Below are 17,497 nucleotides of genomic sequence, written 5' to 3'. Positions count from 1 at the left end.
CAAATCTTAAGAGTGATTTCTTGACTGTGCAGTTGAAGAAGCCTCAGAAGAGTTGGATTTACAAAGGAATTGATGACACAGATTTCTGTAGTTGTGGTCAATGAGTGGTCTCTTCAGAACTAAACACTTCCTAGAACAACTTTGGTTAAAATCTCATGGAGATAGACCCAATCCCCACTTTTTACAAAATTGCCACACAGGGCAAGAGGCTCTTTCAAATCTTAGGAAGTGTGTTTGAAATCTGGTGTAAAGAACTATGATGTCCAGAGTTAGAAGGCAGCATCTGCTCATTTTTCTAAACTGAGAGGAAGATTGGGAAATTCACTGAAGCATAAAATATCTCCTTTGACCTTCTACAAAAAAATACAGAAAAAAAAACCCCTAATTGTCCAAGCTTCAAATTTTTCATCTAGATTTTAAATTACTTCTCTCCTCCTTCCAAAAATATGAGATCCTGGATCAGTCAGCTGCACAGAAAAATGATGCCATGAATAAAATTCATATCCAAACCCAAGTTTAGATTCATATTTTTAACATGGTCCTGGGCATTTGACCACTGGGATTAAATTCAATCCATTCCTACTGTTAATTTTGCTCTATTTCATATACCTCACACTGCCTGGCAGTGCATTGAAGTCTGAGGACTTTGATGAGATCTATCTCTAAGCAAACTGAACCTTAGATATATACTTCATAGCCTCAGTGCTGTTGTTTTGATGCTTCTGTGCCGAGCAAGCTGTCAAGCGGAGGAAGTTGGAAAGTGGCTGACCACTTCTCTGCTTCCAGGTGGCATGCAAGAGCCATATTCTATGTTGCGATCAGATTAATTTAATTCCCCAGTGAAAGCTGAGCGATGTATTTAGTTCACAGTCCATTTGACGGTAGCTGTCTGCTTCCTTTTTTCGTTAACCACATTTAGGAAAAACAACAACTTTAAACTTCCTATATAAGTGTCAGTGGAGGCACTTCACAAATGTGAGTCTCAACAGCAGAAAGCATAGCAGAAAACTATATAAGAAATGACAGTAAATTCACTTTAATTTTAAAAATGGACCAGTAGGACAATGCTAACCGGAAGAGAAATTTGCAGCCTTCTTCCTATGAGTGGATTTGCCAATAAAAGCAACTAGATGGTTCAATAAAACTAATTAAATTAATCTGTCATCCCCAGGGAACTTAAACAGGGCATGAAATAGGGAAACACTGTCAATTCAGAGCTTTTTATTGATGTGTTGTTCTGGATCATTGGAAAGAATTGGTTGGGAGAAAAAATTTGCAATTTTCTATTGATCATAAATTCAGTAGCTCTCTCTGTGTAACCTTCATTCAATATAGTATAAAATCAAATATCATACAGAGCCCCTGAATGCAGAAAAAAAAAGACATAGGGATGCAAACGTAATAGATTATTTTTGAAGTAATAATAGCTGATTGTTTTATGGATATTTGTTGTCCTTAGAACTCAGTGGTATTTGCTATGCAAAGTACTTCATCTCCATTGTATAGACAGAAAAAATTAGGCATAAAGAAGGGAAATGACTCTTGTTTGTTTGCACAGTAGCTCACTGGCAGCACCAGATAAGGACAGAGGCACTTGGACTCCTGGAAACTTTGACAGCTCTTGAACAGTAGTGCTTCCCTGATAGCAATTCTTTGTTCTTTGCTGTGATGCCTTTATTACTAAACAATTTCTAGAGATTGTTGCAGATGGAAAAAATATATTTGCATTCAGTTGGATAACTTAGATTTTCTAGAATGTAAAAAAGGGAAATATTTAGTAATTTTGCTGTTGATACTTTGATACTTGCTCTAGCTCATCACCTTGCCTTGAAAGGCATCGAAGTGTGCTAAATGCAGCTGTTAGCTAAGTTTCATGTCATTGCAGTGAGGTGGGGAAGCCTTCTTTTCCAGATGTGGAAATGACACAAAGCAAATAATGTCAGAGATCAGAGCCATATAGTGGCTCAACAGGACAATCAGAAATCAAGTGACCTCACTTCCAATTTAGTGCTGAACTCTATAGAATTGTGTGCTTTTCTGTGTCCAGTATAAAATCACATAGAAATGCGTAATTTCAAGAAAGTAGGTATTTGCCTTAAAAGAAAATCAGGCCTTTTGAAGATGCCTTAATGTCTTAATTATAATACGCAAAATTGAGCATTTTTGAAACTCTTGGGCTCTCTGACATTTTATTAATTTGTTCTCACCTGCTGTAATCTTTTTATGATATTATTTGTTAAAAAAGGAATACTTTGTATGGAGATGTCAGATGCTTTTAATTATATATATTTCACTTGTTTCTTACAGTCCTTATCTACTTACCTGCTAGTGCTGAATTCTTCTAGAATGCAAGTACACAGAAGATTTTCAAAATCAGTTCTGTCCTGATTTATTAGTATATCACCTGCTCTTTTAAAGTGCTCCCAACATATGTATTTAATGTAGTTTCCCTGTGCTGAGGATGAATTTAAGCACATTTGTGGTTGCTTTGACTTTTAAAATAAAAAACACCCCAAGTGTGACAAACACAGTGCTTATTTAAGTAACAAACTCAAAAACATTCTGTTTCTTTTAGCTAAGGTTCAACATATGACTTAGTGTAGCCAAGACTCAGAAAGAAGTGTGGAGTTCCTGTACTCTGAACTAGTATTCTCCCATTAGTTACTGTCTAATTTAAAGCTCTTCCTAAACTATCCCTCAAACACAATTTCTGAAATATAACACTATTTGCATTCTGCAAAGGACAGTGTAGATTTTCTGAAGCCTTCAGAAGCAGGCCCACCTTTATCAACTTCTGGAAAACATCTTCCAGCTTTTATATCCTGATACACTTAACAAATTATAATTGCAAAATACTATCAATTGTACAGCCTGTGCCTTTATGATGCGCTTTTTTTTCCCTCACCACATAAACACTTTTTATTTTTAGAACTAGAAATCTTATCCAGTATGTTGGCATTGCTTGGTAGTGGTAGATACCACTTGATCCCTGGTAGATATTAAGAGGTGTAGCTCCCTTTGTAGGACTGTGCTGGCTAATATCAGCTGGGGATCTGCTCTAAGATTTCTGTCATGGTTTTCTGATTTTTTTAAAGATTATTTTTCATCATCATCTGTTAGAAGAAGCAGGATTTTGCCCATGTGGGCTGCTGAAATGGTCAAGTGCACATTTGCCTTGTTATTTAACTGACTGCATTATAGTATTCAAATGGAGAAGGTATCCAGCGGCAGCACTGTTGAACCGTGGAAGAATAATACATATTTTTAAATGATCAGCTGGGGTGAATGTGGTATAAACAGGAAATACTGCCCCTTTTCTAACACTGACACTGTCTAAAGCACAACAGGGACATAGGTATTGATACAGATAAACACTACATAAACCCAGAATCTATAGGTTCCATTAAGGAAAAAGGGAGAGATACTGATACAGTAGAAGAACAGTTAAACTTTTGAAAATTAAGAGCTGAGTTAGTTTTGGAGAAGTATTGCTGTACATTAAGCTAACGCAGGTGTGTGAGAGTGGCTGAAATATACTTGAGAGTAACAGTCATTCTTCTTTCCCCTGAAGGAGCACATACAAAAAAAAGTCCTTTCCTGTCTGATTTTTAAACCTACTGCAATAAGGGAAGTATCCAAAAATGGCAGTCAAAAGTAATAACTGGGACTTAAGAGTTTACCCTTTTAAGTCAGAAATAGTCCCGCTGAAGTTACTTGTCTCAGTCCATGGCATATGTACTTATCCTAGCTGAGGACATGGGGTAGTGAAATTTCCTTAAAAAACTGGCATTACTGAGAAAAGAATCAAGCTGGTATTACTGATTATAGTAAAAATTGACCTTTTTTGAAGGAAAAAAACAGTTTTTGCTGATTATTTGTCATTTAATCAGGGTAGTACAGAAGACATTAGGGGAAAAGGCTGCACCAGCTGAATCTCTGTTCTGGTGTAAAGAGCAAAGAATTCCGTAGGCATGAGTGAGTTATATTGGTGAAACACTGCAGTGAAGGAAAGGGGATTCAGCAGCAACAATGCCTTTGTTAATCGGAGGTGAAGTGCAAAACCAGAAGACCACGATGTTTGACATATTGGACTTTCAAGATGTGTTACAAATATTAATTTGCACACTTAGGCAAGTAAGTTGTTATTTTCTCTGCTGTTAATCTGATTGAGTTACTTTGACAGAAGAGTTCTACTTGCTCAGTGCTACTGCGAGATCACTGTCATTGAAATTAGTGAGGGTTTTGGTTGAGTAAGATTGGAATGGGACTTCAGGAATTCAGATAGCTAGGGGAGAGACAATTCAGATGCTGAGAGTTGGCAGATACGATATAGTATCTATGGAACATCCACTGCCTTTTTGGGTGGCAGCAGGAGGCTAGGCAGGATGCTCTAAGACTCTTAAAACAGCACTACATAATGAAGTTTAGGTGCCTGAATTGCAGCTGGATTGCTTTTACTTATGAACAGGCATATAGGACCTTAATACTGAAATCCTCCAAGTACTTACTGTATGGGATACTTGGGCTTTTTGTAATGAAAAGTTGGACAAACTGCATTGATGTACAGAGATTTATGCATTTAAATACATGGAAACAGGAAGATAGCTCGAGAATGTAAATCAGAGCAGGTTTTCTAGACTAAGTAATTTTAAAACACTACATCTTATTCTCATCTGGGCAATATACAAGCAGAAGGAGGCTGCAAGTTTTGATTGGGTTACTGCAGAAAATCTGGGAGCTTGTTCGATTGAATTATCAAAAAGAAATAGGCGGCTTTAAAAATTATCTTCCCAACAAATTGGATTTTCAGCCTTGATATTTGTTTTTTTCCTCTTACAGCTTGTCATTTAGGGCAAATGAACTCAGCACCATCCAATGGTTTACATAGTTGCAAATAGGTAAATACAGGTACTTCTCCTACAGTATGGTACTGTCTTGTGAACATCTCAAAGTGCTATTTTATGGAAACGTTTCAGTGACAGTGTTTGTTCTTGTTTTTAAACGTGGCTGTTTCCTGATGATGTGTTTGAAGAATGGAGGTGGTGAATGAACATGAAAGTTGTACTCATGACCTCTGTGCAAGACAGTTATCATACTACTATAAGTAAAATTATTTTTTTGTTCAGGAGTCCTGCACAAAGTTACTATATTATTTGAATCCCCGGGTTTCCATCAAAGTATAACTTGAAAGGGATTTAAGGGATTGACAGGCCTTCTGCTGGCCCTCAGTCCAGCATTTTGAGGACAAAGAAGTAAATTGGAACTTAAAATAGTAGCTTTGCTCTATTTTTTTCTTTTTTACAGTTAAAGGGGCCTGTTTCCCATTCTCACCCAATTTTTGTTTTTGGAATGAATTCACTGATTTGAAAAAAGGCAGGAAGTACCCAGTAGTTTGTATTGTTTTGTCCAGTATATTATCCCAAGCCAGGTTTTCTACAGTATGTTATTGATTGCTGTGTCTGGTCTGGCTTTGAAATGTTTCAGACCATGAGACTTTTATCATTCTTCTGGGGCTACTATTTCATCTAACAGATTTTACTGACAGGAAGTTTTTCCTGATAATCCTGGTAGCTATCTTCTCTGGCTTTGTGATAAGTGACTCCATTATTCTTTGAAATATGTGGGTGTTCAGTGGACATTTTCAAAAGATTCCCTTCCAAATTGGAAGACAAAGAGAATTTTAAGCAATATAGAGGATAGATAGCAGGAGAGAAAAAAATTTATCAAGCTGGATATACTTTCTGATAGAAATATGTTTCTGAAGTCTGCAACATACTTTTCAGTGACACACAATTATGATGGATACTACTCTTGTGAGACTCAGATTTACTTTTCTAGACACCTAAGCTGGCTTGTTATTTCATTGTTAAGGTACTGACAGTGGACTTTTTAGAAAGTAAGACTGAGAAACTGTCTGCAGAGTGAATATGTGAATCTTTCCATCATTTCAACCTCCTCCTTCTGCTACTTTTTGTTGTGTTTGTATCCCTTATTTTTGACTTTTGTCACATGTTGTAAAGGCCAGTGTTGTACATCTGGGATTTTGGCAGGTTGATAACTGTGACTGTGAATAATGAATCAATTATCACTTAGTCAGGGGGAAGGCAGAGTGATCCTCTTGCTGGCTTGAATGTGATCCTTCCTCCTTCCTCTTTTCTTTCAAAAGTAAGGACAGAAATGGTTGAAATTCAGAACACTGTCAAAGGAATACAGCTGTGATATTTCTCTGCAGATTGTAGTTTCTTTAATTTCTTATTTTTTAAGATCATCAGTGTTACTGCTTCAAGAGAGCCAGTTATGTGATGCATGCATTGAGAAACTATAGGTGTCAGTAGTTACTTTGGACATCTGAAGGTGGATCTTACTGGCCCTGAGGGGCTGTGCTTAGGGCTAGCAATGTAATGTTTGATTCACCTCCGCCCCCCCCAACTTATGTGGCATGGCCTCATTATGCACATGGTTGCATAACTGGTATTCTGTCCACAGCATGCATTTCACAACTGCTTTGGGTCGCTTAGACTTTTGTCTTTTCCTTCTGAACTTTTCTTCACTTGCAGTCATGAATCTAGTATCACATTGCACTTGTGAATGTTTCATCAAAAGTAATGTTTAATATTCTATAACCCAATAACTCCAATGGTCGTAACCAGAAAAAGAGTTTCTAACAGCAGTTTATGACTGATCTCTTAGGAAAAGGGACAGTGCTTCTAGCTGTAGTCTGGGATTGGTAAATGGCACATAAATATTATGAATGCACTTGATTTCTTATTTGCTCATTTAATCTCTCTAGGTTTTTAACTGTGACAATTGCTCAGCTGTCCAGAAAATATATAACCTAATAAGTTTGTCAGCTCATATGTACTGTCTTAATTACAACTGCCCTGCTATGTGTCATAGGTCTTTTGATGGTAAAAGTGGCATTATTTTATTTGGAGAATTCAGAACCTATGTTTTGGAGAAGGATTATCTGGTTTATATCCCAGAAGAATGACCACAGTGGTATGCAAGATAGGCATGGGCTAGTGCAGGAATATCATGTTTATTCAGAACCTATCAGCTGTATGAATTATGTTGCTGATCATTCCAGCTGATGATGCCTTTTGTCTCTCTGTTGATCTGGCCGAGAAAAGTGTATGGCTTCCAGAAGCTTTTTCTCACTTCTCATGCATAAAGGTTCCTGATGTGCATGGGGAGGACACTGGGTCCTTAGTCCCTATTGTTATTCTATAGGTCTGCACATGTTTGGCTACATAATTTGCTAATACACACATACACTAAAATACATTAATATCCTTTTGTGGCTTGTCAGTCTTTAATATAAAGCTTGTCAGTTCTTAGTATAAAACAAGAAGTCCATGCTGTTTTACCACTACCGTAACAAAAGATTGAAACTTTTTGAGCTAGTCATCTAGGTCATCCTATAAAGTAGGGTGACAGTAAAACCGTCTTCAAATAGTGGGTAACCATTTTACCTGTCAAGAATTTAAAAGAGGGTTTCTTGTGTAATACTGCTTCATTTCCATGGTTTGAACAAGAGAGTGTGTAGGAAGAAGAGATTGCCCATATGTACTGCTGTTTCCAAATATTGTTTTAGGAAAGTACTTGCTAAAAAAGCAGGGAGAAGCCAAATGTCATATCAAGAGACGTGGGATTTAGGAATTATTCAGAGGATCCATCTGTGGTCTGAGTGTTAAAATCTGTTTGCTAGATTCCTCTGATCTGGTGCAGTTTGCATTACAGAGACGTGGTGGGATGGCTTCTATGACTGGAGCGTTGGAATGGAAGGATACAGGCTCTTTAGGAAGGACATCCAGGGAAGATGAGGAGGAGTTGTTGCCCTCATATGTCAGTGACCAGCTGGAGTGCATGGAGCTCCACCTGGGGATGGAGGAGGAGCCAACTGAGAGCCTATGGATCAATATTAAAGGGAGGGCAGGGACAGGTGACATTCTAGTGGGGGTCTGTTACAGGCCACCTGACGAGGAAGACTGAGCAAATGAAGCTCTCTATAGACAGATAGGAGCAGCCTCACATTCAGAAGCCCTGATCCTCACGAGGGACTTCAACCACCCTGGTATCTGTTGGAAGGACAACACAGCAGGGCATAGGCAATCCAGGAGTTTCCTGGAATGCATTGATGACAGCTTCCTTCTCCAAGTGATGGAGGAGCCAAAGAGGAGAGGGGCTATGCTGGATCTTGTTCTCACCAGCAAGGAGGGGCTGATGGGGAATGTGAAGCTTAAGGGCAGCCTTGGCTGCAGTGACCATGAAATGGTAGAGTTCTAGATCCGCAGGGCAGCAAGGAGGGCACACAGCAAGCTCACTACACTGGACTTCAGGATAGCAGACTTTGGCCTCTTCAGGGATCTGCTTGGTAGAGAACCATGGGATAAATCCCTGGAGGGAAGAGGACGCCCAAGAAAGCTGGTTAATATTGAAGGATCACCTCCTCCAAGCTCAGGAGCAATGAATCCCAACAAAGAGGAAGTGAGGCAAAACCACCAGGAGGCCTGCATGGATGAACAAGGAGCTCCTGGACAAACTCAGATGCAAAAAGGAAGCCTACAGAGGGTAGAAGCAGGGACAGGTAGCCTGGGAGGAATACAGAGAAATTGTCCAAGCAGCCAGGAATGCTGTTGGGAAAGCTAAAGCCCTGATAGAATTAAATCTGGCCAGGGACATCAAGGGCAACAAGAAAAGCTTCTGTAGGTATGTCAGTGATAAAAGGAAGACTAGGGAAAATGTGGGCCCTCTCTGGAAGGAAACGGGAGACCTGGTTATCCGGGACATGGAGAAGGCTGAGGTACTCATTGACTTTTTTGCCTCAGTCTTCACTGGCAAGTGCTCCAGCCACACCGCCTGAGATGCAGAAGGCAAAGGCAGGGACTGGGAGAGTGAAGAACCACCCACCGTAGGAGAAGATCAAGTTTGAGACCATCTAAGGAACTTGAAGATGCACAAGTCCGTGGGACCTGATGAGATGTGTCCACAAGTCCTGAGGGAACTGGTGGATGAAGTGGCTAAGCCACTATCCATCATATATGAGTAGTCGTGGCAGTCCAGGGGAGTTCCTACTGACCAGAAAAGGGGAAACATAACCTCCATTTTTAAAAAGGGAAGACCCGGGGAACCACAGGCCAGTCAGTCTCACCTCTGTACCTGGCAAGATCATGGAGCGGATCCTCCTGGAAATTGTGCTAGGGCACACGGAAAATAAGGAGCTGATTGGTGACAGCCAACATGGCTTCACTAAGGGTGAATTGTGCCTGATAAATTTGGCGGCCTTTTATGATGGGGTTACAGTGTGGACAAGGGAGGAGCAACTGATGTCATCTGCCTGGACTTGTGCAAAGCATTTGACACTGTCCTGCATGACATCCTTGTCTCTAAATTGGAGAGACGTGGATTTGATGGATGGACCACTTGGTGGGTAAGGAATTGGCTGGATGGTTGCACTCAAAAGAGTTGTGGTCAACAGCTTGATGTCTGAGAGGAGACCAGTGATGAGTGGCATTCCTCAGGGGTCAGTCAGTACTGGGACTGGTGCTGTTTAACATCTCTGTCGGCAACATGGACAGTGGCATTGAGTGCACCCTCAGCAAGTTTGCTGATGACACCAAGTTGTGTGGTGTGGTTAACATGCTGGAGGGAAGGGATGCCATCCAGAGGGTCCTTGACAGGCTTGAGAGGTGGGCCCGTGTGAACCTCATGAAGTTCAACAAGGCCAAGTGCAAGGTTCTGCACATGGGTTGGGGCAATCGCAAGCGCAAGTACAGGCTGGGCAATGAGTGAATTGAGAACAGTTCTGCGGAGAAGGACTTGGGGGTGTTGGTTGTACGAGAAGCTCAACATGACCTAGCAGTGTGCATTTGGAGCCCAGAAAGCCAACTGTATCCTGGGCTGCATCAAAAGAAGTGTGGCCAGCAGGTCAAGGGAGGTGATTCTCCCCCTCTACACCGCTGTCATGAGACTCAACCTGGAGTATTGCATCCAGCTCTGGAGCCCTCAGCACAGGAAAGACAATGACCTGTTGGAGCAAGTCCAGAGGAGGGCCACAAGAGTGATCAGTGGGCTGGAACAACCTCTCCTATGAGGACAGGCTGAGAGAGTTGGGGTTGTTCAGCCTGGAGGAGGCTCCAGGGAGACCTTATAGCAGCCTTCCAGTCCCTAAAGGGGGCCTACAGGAAAGCCAGAGAGGGACTTTTTTCAAGGACATGTAGTGAGAGGACATGGGGTAATGTTTTTAAACTGAAAGAGGGTAGATTTAGGTTAGATGTAAGGAAGAAGTTCTTCACTGTGAGGGTGGTGAGGCACTGGAAGAGGTTGTCCGGAGAGGCTGTGGCTGCCCCATCCCTGGCAGTGTTCAAGGCCAGGTTGGATGAGGCTTGGAGCAACCTGGTCTAGTGGAAGGTGTCCCTGCCCATGGCAGGGGGGTTGGAACTAGATGGTCTTTAAGGTCCCTTCTGACCCAAACCATTCTATGATTCTATGAATTTACTTTCTATGAACCTTGACTCTTATGAGTGTGGACTTCAGGTTATGCCCAGACTGCCAGCCCTTTCTATGTGTCATAGTAACTGCAGCACAGAGCTGTCCCTGGGGATTAATAACTCTTTGGTGGATGGCTCAATGTAGTACCCCCAAGGGCATCATTAAAACTCTCCACAAGAATTACTTCAATGCCTGTAACATTTAATTATGCTTTAGAAATGCACTGCAGTGTTTCTTATTGTTACAAAGTAGATTTTTCAAACTAAACCCAAGAAACTCTGTTAAATGAGCATTTATTTTTCATTAACATGTACTGTGAGGTTCATTTGAACTGATTGCCCTATGGCTGCTCCATATTCGATAATGGGACTTTTAAAATAAAAAGTTGTATATTTTTATTTTGGCTGTGATTAGTATATTTTTTTGCCATGTTGTAGGGAAAAAACCTATTCAGCATGGGTTTGGAAGTCCATACTTCCATGCACATACTTGTCCTGATCTTTAATCAGCTCCTAGATCCAGTCTGTACTGTTGAGATTTCATCTGATGATCACCTAGCTGTATCTTAATTCTGCTGGCTGCTCCATGCCCCATGGACCTGGCTGGTAGGACAGTCAGAAGCACTAACAGTTGTCTTTAACTTTGCTCTTGTTGTCCAAGGAGTTGTTAAAAGTCTGAAAGATGTCATAAGCTATCATTGAAAGACTCAGTTCTGTTTCTGAATACTTCCCTATTTTCGAGTGAGGGCCCAGTTAGCCACTATTGATGTGTAAAATAAACACGAGAGAAGCTATTCCAATCCGTCAATGCACTAGCAAAACATTTTTCCAGTCTGTCTTTCAAGACCAAAGGAATCCCCTAAGGGAACAAACTCTGCTTGAACACCTGTATTTAATCTTTAATCTCAGGACCTAGACTTCTGGCAATTAAATATCACTGGCATACTGCTGTTAGTCTGATCCCAATAAAAAAATATTTACTTGCAAAATTTTCCCACCCAGTCAGATTGCTGATATAGGGAGGAAATCAAATTGGTAATAAGCTAGGTCAAGAGCATACTATAGTTGTTAAACACTGAAAGCAGCAGTGCCTAAAGAAATCAGCTCAGATGAGGTGTTTTACTAACTAAAGATACAGGGTCTAGGTTATAGGACCTGTCAGTGCATCTCATCACGTGGTCCTGGACTGGTGGAGATTCTGGCAGTGGTGCCTGTGGACACCCGAGAGCTCTGTGGGTGCTGGCTCTGGGTGGACTCACAGCCAGTATCAGTATCAGCTCTGACAAGAACTGCCACGGCTCACTTCTGTGCTGGACAACGTGAGCATTTTCTCTGATGGTTGCAAGGTTCACACACGGGGCACACGTTTGGGCTGATAGTATAAACAGGGTGATACCAAGATAGTGAGGTAGAAAATAGAAGAACTACTCCATTTTTGGACCAGATCATTGCTGTACTATGATCAAACTCAGAGTCCTTTCTTGTGCTTGATGAGAAGGTACACCGTCAGTTAGGTATGTTAAGGAATATGTGCACTTGAAGTGCTTAAGATATCAAGTGATTTTGTGAGCACAGATCCCACATAACCGCAGCTGCTGGACTTTTAAAACTAGACATGTGAGTGTTGAGAGTGTGTGTTGGTGTTGGGGAATGAGGTTTTTTTTCTGATTTTATTTCTAAAAATGTACACCTAAAATAGCTCTACTGAGTGCATGCAGTTGCTATGGGGTTTATAGTGTCACAAAGAAGAGACTCTCTTCATATGTGCTGGTGTTTGCAGTGCTGGATGAAGGCACGGGCACAAATGTTACGTGCCATTTTGTGCCAAATTCAGAGAGCATTTAAGTAGAGTTTTTAAATAAAAACTAAGGTGTAACCTTACTGTCTTGCTTTTTTTGGGGTATTTTCAGCTCTTGAGTTTTTTTATGAAGTTTTCTGTATATTGCATAAGCTTTTGAGACAATGAATTCTTCAGTATTGAGGAATAGGTGGTGCACTTGAAGTTCAAACTGCATGTTCGATTTTATGATAAAGATTGTGAAATACATGTATATGATGCACATGGAAGCTCTAAGCATGAGGGGAAAAGTGAGTGTCTAAAATAAGTCAATATTAGATCTAATGAAATTCATGTTTTTCTTTTCTTGGATGGTGCATTATGTTATCTGATCTGATGTGATTCTCCTTGCAGAGGAAGAGGGGAAGACAATTCAAGGAAGAGAAGTGGACTCCTTAAGAAAAAAAAATTCTACTTCTGAATTATCAAACAGAAAGAAACAGGATGGCTCACCTGGAAGAAGCAAAGAAATGTGGGTGTCTCTTCCACCACAGATGCCAAATGAGAATGAGGTAATGAGTTAACATTTGTCCATGTGGATAAGCACCATATTCAAACAGATGAAAATATGGGGAGATACACTGTCCAAATGTTAGAGGCTAGTGGTATTTATCCCATCCAAGGCAAATATTTAAAATACTACCTAAGTGTGTAATGCTTACAGAGGCACCTGCATGGGTCATGTTTGGCAGTGGCATTTGCTCTACTGAATCTGACTAATAAATAAGGCGCCCTGCAAGGCCCTTTTTAGTGCTTTCGCTGAAGACTACAGTTATTGGTAGAGGTTGGCAAAAAGGAAAAAATCTTGAGAGCATGGATGCCAACATGCACAGATTTATTTTGTTTCTTGAGGATTTTAGCAAGTCCTGAGTTCTGTGTTACTGAAGTAGATTGCTTCAGCTACCTGAAGTAAACAGTAGGCAGGCCAGAGGCATTTTCAATTTTCTGAAACATATGAGATTAGGGATTTAATATGTAGGGACAGGAAAACAATAGACATCATCTGGAGAGAGCAAGATGGACATCTGAGTCCACTTGTTAAGAACTTCTGCCCTCCTGCCTGAATAACAAATAACTAAGCTGTGATCTAGCCTGTACTCAAAAATTCCCTTCATTAAACTTTGTATTAAAGAAGTAGCAGGTCATTTTGTGCAATACACAGAGCAACACACTTAAGTGCCTTCAAATGATGGGCCTGCCAGGCCTCAGTCAAAGAGCACAAGCTGTCATTTTCCTCCCTACTGGCACTTGCCTTTGAGGTGGAATCGAGCAAGGCTTTTAAAACAATCACATTCTGTCAGTTGATTGTGTAATAATAATAATGACAAGAATCTTTCTGCCATTTTTCTCATGAAGAATATGGTTGCCTCACTGGGATGGACTGCCTTTAGGTCTCTTACTTTAGCCACTTTAAATTGGCTTTCTGCCCCATAAAGCAATGTGCAACTTCCATTATCCTTTATTTAATGGAACATCTTAATACTTGTCTTTGTTGCTACAGAAAAAAAGTTTCAGGCGTGGCTGCACATTTTTGTCACATTAGCAGTTTAAGAAACAAATACAGTAATAGCAGAATGCATCAGAAAAATTGCTAGCATAGTAGCAGGAGGAGGCTGTAATGCAGTAAGTTGGCCACTGTAACCTTTAAGCCTGCCCTGAGGAAAGAAGGAAAAAAACTGCTATTGAAAACAATGCTTCTGTTCTAAATGCTGCTTTTTAGGCATGTTATGATTACTTGCACTATTGCTCCAATTGATTCAGTCTGGTCCTGCATAGGATTTCAGAGGATTACCTGCATACGTTCTGTTTTCAGGAGCATTGCATACACTTTTTAAAAATTTTTAAATGCACCTTAAAGGATCTATATGTGTAAATCAGTAGGAGCTCTGACTGTGATTTTGGTTCTGTTTCATGCGTATGAGTATTTCCGCCTATTTATCTACAGACAGTGATGAATGAGAGCTGGAAAACTAGTGGCTCTGATGGAAATGATCTCAGTCTTTCTGAAAGAGTGAAGGTGAGTTTTTCTTTGATTTTATTCAAAGTGGGGATTATGACCAGAACATGACTGATTCTTGCTTTATTCATTTACAAAGTACTTGCAATTTGTTGATGTATTTCTTTCCCATCTGTGGGAAAGAAGGATGAGAGCATCACCATCCAAAATTTTTTTCAAAGGTTAATGAGTATGTACTTTTAAAGTGTAAAAGTTATATAAGTGTTGAGAATGGTGTCAAATCAGGTTGGAAAAAATTATCTAAGAACATCTCTAATTACTTCATGAAAACACAGAAGATTACCCAATGCATACAGTAGATCCTCAATGGTAACACTATTTGCACATAGGCTGGGAAAGGCCTTTCACTCTCACCCTATGCATCTATTCAGAGTGCTACCTGAAATAAGAAATGTCTTTTCTTGTGATATGTTTTAGATAGTTTAGACCATTTTCAAGGGACATCAGCCTGAAAAAACAGTAGTGCAGTGTCCCAGATGAAATATTAAAACTTTAATAATTTTTAGCTTTTTTATTTCCCAGTCAGTTCACCATTAGTATCAAAATGGATCAAGCTCTACTTTACATGTATTGTCTCTCTACCATATGCAGTGATCTTGCAAAACTTATCATGTATCTTTTTCCTATGAAAATATTTTACTTCTCCATCTTCCCACTAAGTTACTGAAAAAGTTGCTGTACAGCTTGAGCTTCTTTTCCATCACTGTGGTTGATATGCAGCAATTTTGGCAACAATTCTTTGCTTATATATAAAAGTACTTCCTTTGGGTTACACATTTCAAAGCAAATTCATATGCTTTCTTGGAAAAATGCAGGGGAGAATGGAGTAGATGAAGCAGACAGTTTAATGCTTTTTTGCTTTGTTTTAGATTGTTCTATAAGGAATGGAATTAATACATTTTAAGCTATTTTGCAATTTGGGTGTTTTATGACAGGTGGACGAGTACTTGGATTTGGAAGACATAGACACAGATGAAGAGACATGCAGTGGTAGGTTCCCCCCCTTCATATTCACTATCATCGTGTGTCTTTGGATACAAGTGTATGGACATTGTTTAAAGAACTGTTTCTCCTCTAAAAAAGGTGTTCTTCCTCAGTTCTTCTATTGCTAGAAAATTCCCCAAATTCCCCAAATTCAAGTACTCATTTCCTTACTCTAAGAGGTAAGGAGGTAATAAATTATAAGGAATATTTATTATACTGTGTCCTGGTGAGCAGGTTTTTTTTTTCAAGATTTTTCAGAATTGTAGAACACTTCTTGTTAGCAATGTTTCTACATTCTTCTGCAGTTCTATTTTGTATTGAAATTATTTTGATTACCAACGTTTCTCCACAAAGTAACGTGGGTGCTGAGAGAGAGTTCTATAAAGTGGAAATATTTAATGAAAATGTTGTCCCTACCTATTAAAATGATTTCATCCTGGGCTTCAAATAGATGAGACTAATTTTGAATTCACAGTCAACTTCTTTAAGAATTCCAATTATGAGCATTTTGATTTGTGTTGAACTGTTCCATACATCTATAATAATTTTAACTCTCCCACCTCTAAAAAATAAATAGAAACCTAGTTTCCATAGATATTTGTCTATCATAGGTGCTTGTGTGGTCTTTATTACCACCAGAATTGATGACCTTTTAAATTCATTTTCCTCATCTATACCTGTGACTACACAAAGAAACCAAGCCACACAGATTAAAGGATTTGCCTAAGGTCACTGAAAGAAGCTGTTGGAGAGTAAGAGACTGTGGCCCTTGGATCCTTGGTTATTGCCATTTAATTAGTCTGTCTAACGCGTTAAAGATTTGATTAGGCTTTCCTTTCTGCATGTGCAGAATTCCTATGAAGTCAGAGGGCTTAGGGACTTTCAGTTGATTAATATTTGGAGCTTGGCTGTAACTCACAAGAAAATAATAAACCAATGTAAGTCAGGTTTACAGCAAATATTCTTTCTCCAACCTGGTCATTTCAGGAAGGAGGGAGTAAGATAGCAGTCCAGTATCAGGTACAGACATCAAAGATTTCTTCTGAGTGCAGTGTTCGTATGTGCCTATTTTTCCCTTTGTAGGACATTGTTCTGTGTTTATGTCTTAAATTCTGGTAATATCTATTAAAAAAACCTGGGGCTTACTGGTGGAAGCCTAAACCCACATTTCACTTGCATCATAATGAAATGAGAATTGTCTATATCTAGTTCATGGAAGTATTGTTAGATATCTCTAGTTCAAAACAGGCCACAAATTGGATGATGAGAAATAAGCCCAACACTAAAATACCAAGCAGGGCAGTGAGGAAAGAAGAGCTCTGCCAGAGCTTGGGGATAGCTCGCCACTTTCTGGACCATGCCAGACCTTGCCTCTCTCCAGGCTTTTCAGTCATTTCTGTGTATTTGTGTGTGTGCAAGAGTAAATGTTAATCACATATGTTTAGAAACCCCTGGTAAAACAGACTGCATTTGAACAAGATGAGAATTACAAAAATCATCATCTGCTTGTACTGTCTGTATAGCACTTTATGCAAACCACATTGGGAAAACCTTTCAGTTAGTGCTTTTATTGGTGATTATAAAAATAATAAACATAACATTATACCACCACTACTGTAGATTATCAGTGTGCTAACTACTCGCTTTTTACGTGACATTGGATTTGGCTTTCAATCTCTGCTCTCCTCAGCTTTTCCCATGAGACAGCACTCTCTGCACAAATTCCCTGCACAGACTGCCTCAGTGCAGAAAGAAGCTGTATCCACTCCTAAGCAATCAACGGTGCTCACTAACAGCATTAAGCATTTAGATTGTATTTTATAACATTGAAACACTGCATAGCCAGAAGCTAATCATTCCTTCTAAAGTCTGTAAGGAGAGTGAATAGCATCCAAATTTTTATCTGGGAAACCCACAGCCTGGGTCTTGCCTAGGGCTTCTTCAGTGGAGACAGTTCTTGAGTCAAGATGAAAAATCTCCCCATGACTCCTAAGTGCAGAAAATAGGACTTATAGTTTGATAGTTGTCTTACCTGTCAAAATCCACTTGACAGGCTTCATAATAAGAGAGGTAAAATCTTACTCCTGTAGAAACCATAGCAACAAAATGCAAATTAAAATATAAAATGGTGTTGCTTCCCTTATTTGTAATAATGAAGTAATATAAAAT

At 39.7% G+C, this 17,497-nt stretch overlaps 1 protein-coding gene across 2 annotated transcripts in view; it reads left to right on the top strand.

Moving 5' to 3' along the window:
* IFTAP (intraflagellar transport associated protein) overlaps positions 1 to 17,497 on the top strand; it is a 45,765-nt gene that overhangs the window by 16,630 nt on the left and 11,638 nt on the right. For both annotated transcript variants that reach the window (XM_069784687.1, XM_069784686.1), the window contains 3 exons: positions 12,682 to 12,839; positions 14,273 to 14,344; positions 15,280 to 15,334. In XM_069784687.1, the coding sequence (XP_069640788.1) occupies positions 12,682 to 12,839; positions 14,273 to 14,344; positions 15,280 to 15,334 (285 nt within the window). The remainder of the gene's footprint in view (positions 1 to 12,681; positions 12,840 to 14,272; positions 14,345 to 15,279; positions 15,335 to 17,497) is intronic.

The sequence above is a fragment of the Haliaeetus albicilla genome, chromosome 5 (genome assembly GCF_947461875.1).
Source record: "Haliaeetus albicilla chromosome 5, bHalAlb1.1, whole genome shotgun sequence".
Classification (NCBI taxonomy): Eukaryota; Metazoa; Chordata; class Aves; order Accipitriformes; family Accipitridae; genus Haliaeetus; species Haliaeetus albicilla.
Note: the sequence above shows the minus strand (reverse complement) of the source record. Positions and strands in the feature narration are given on the sequence as shown.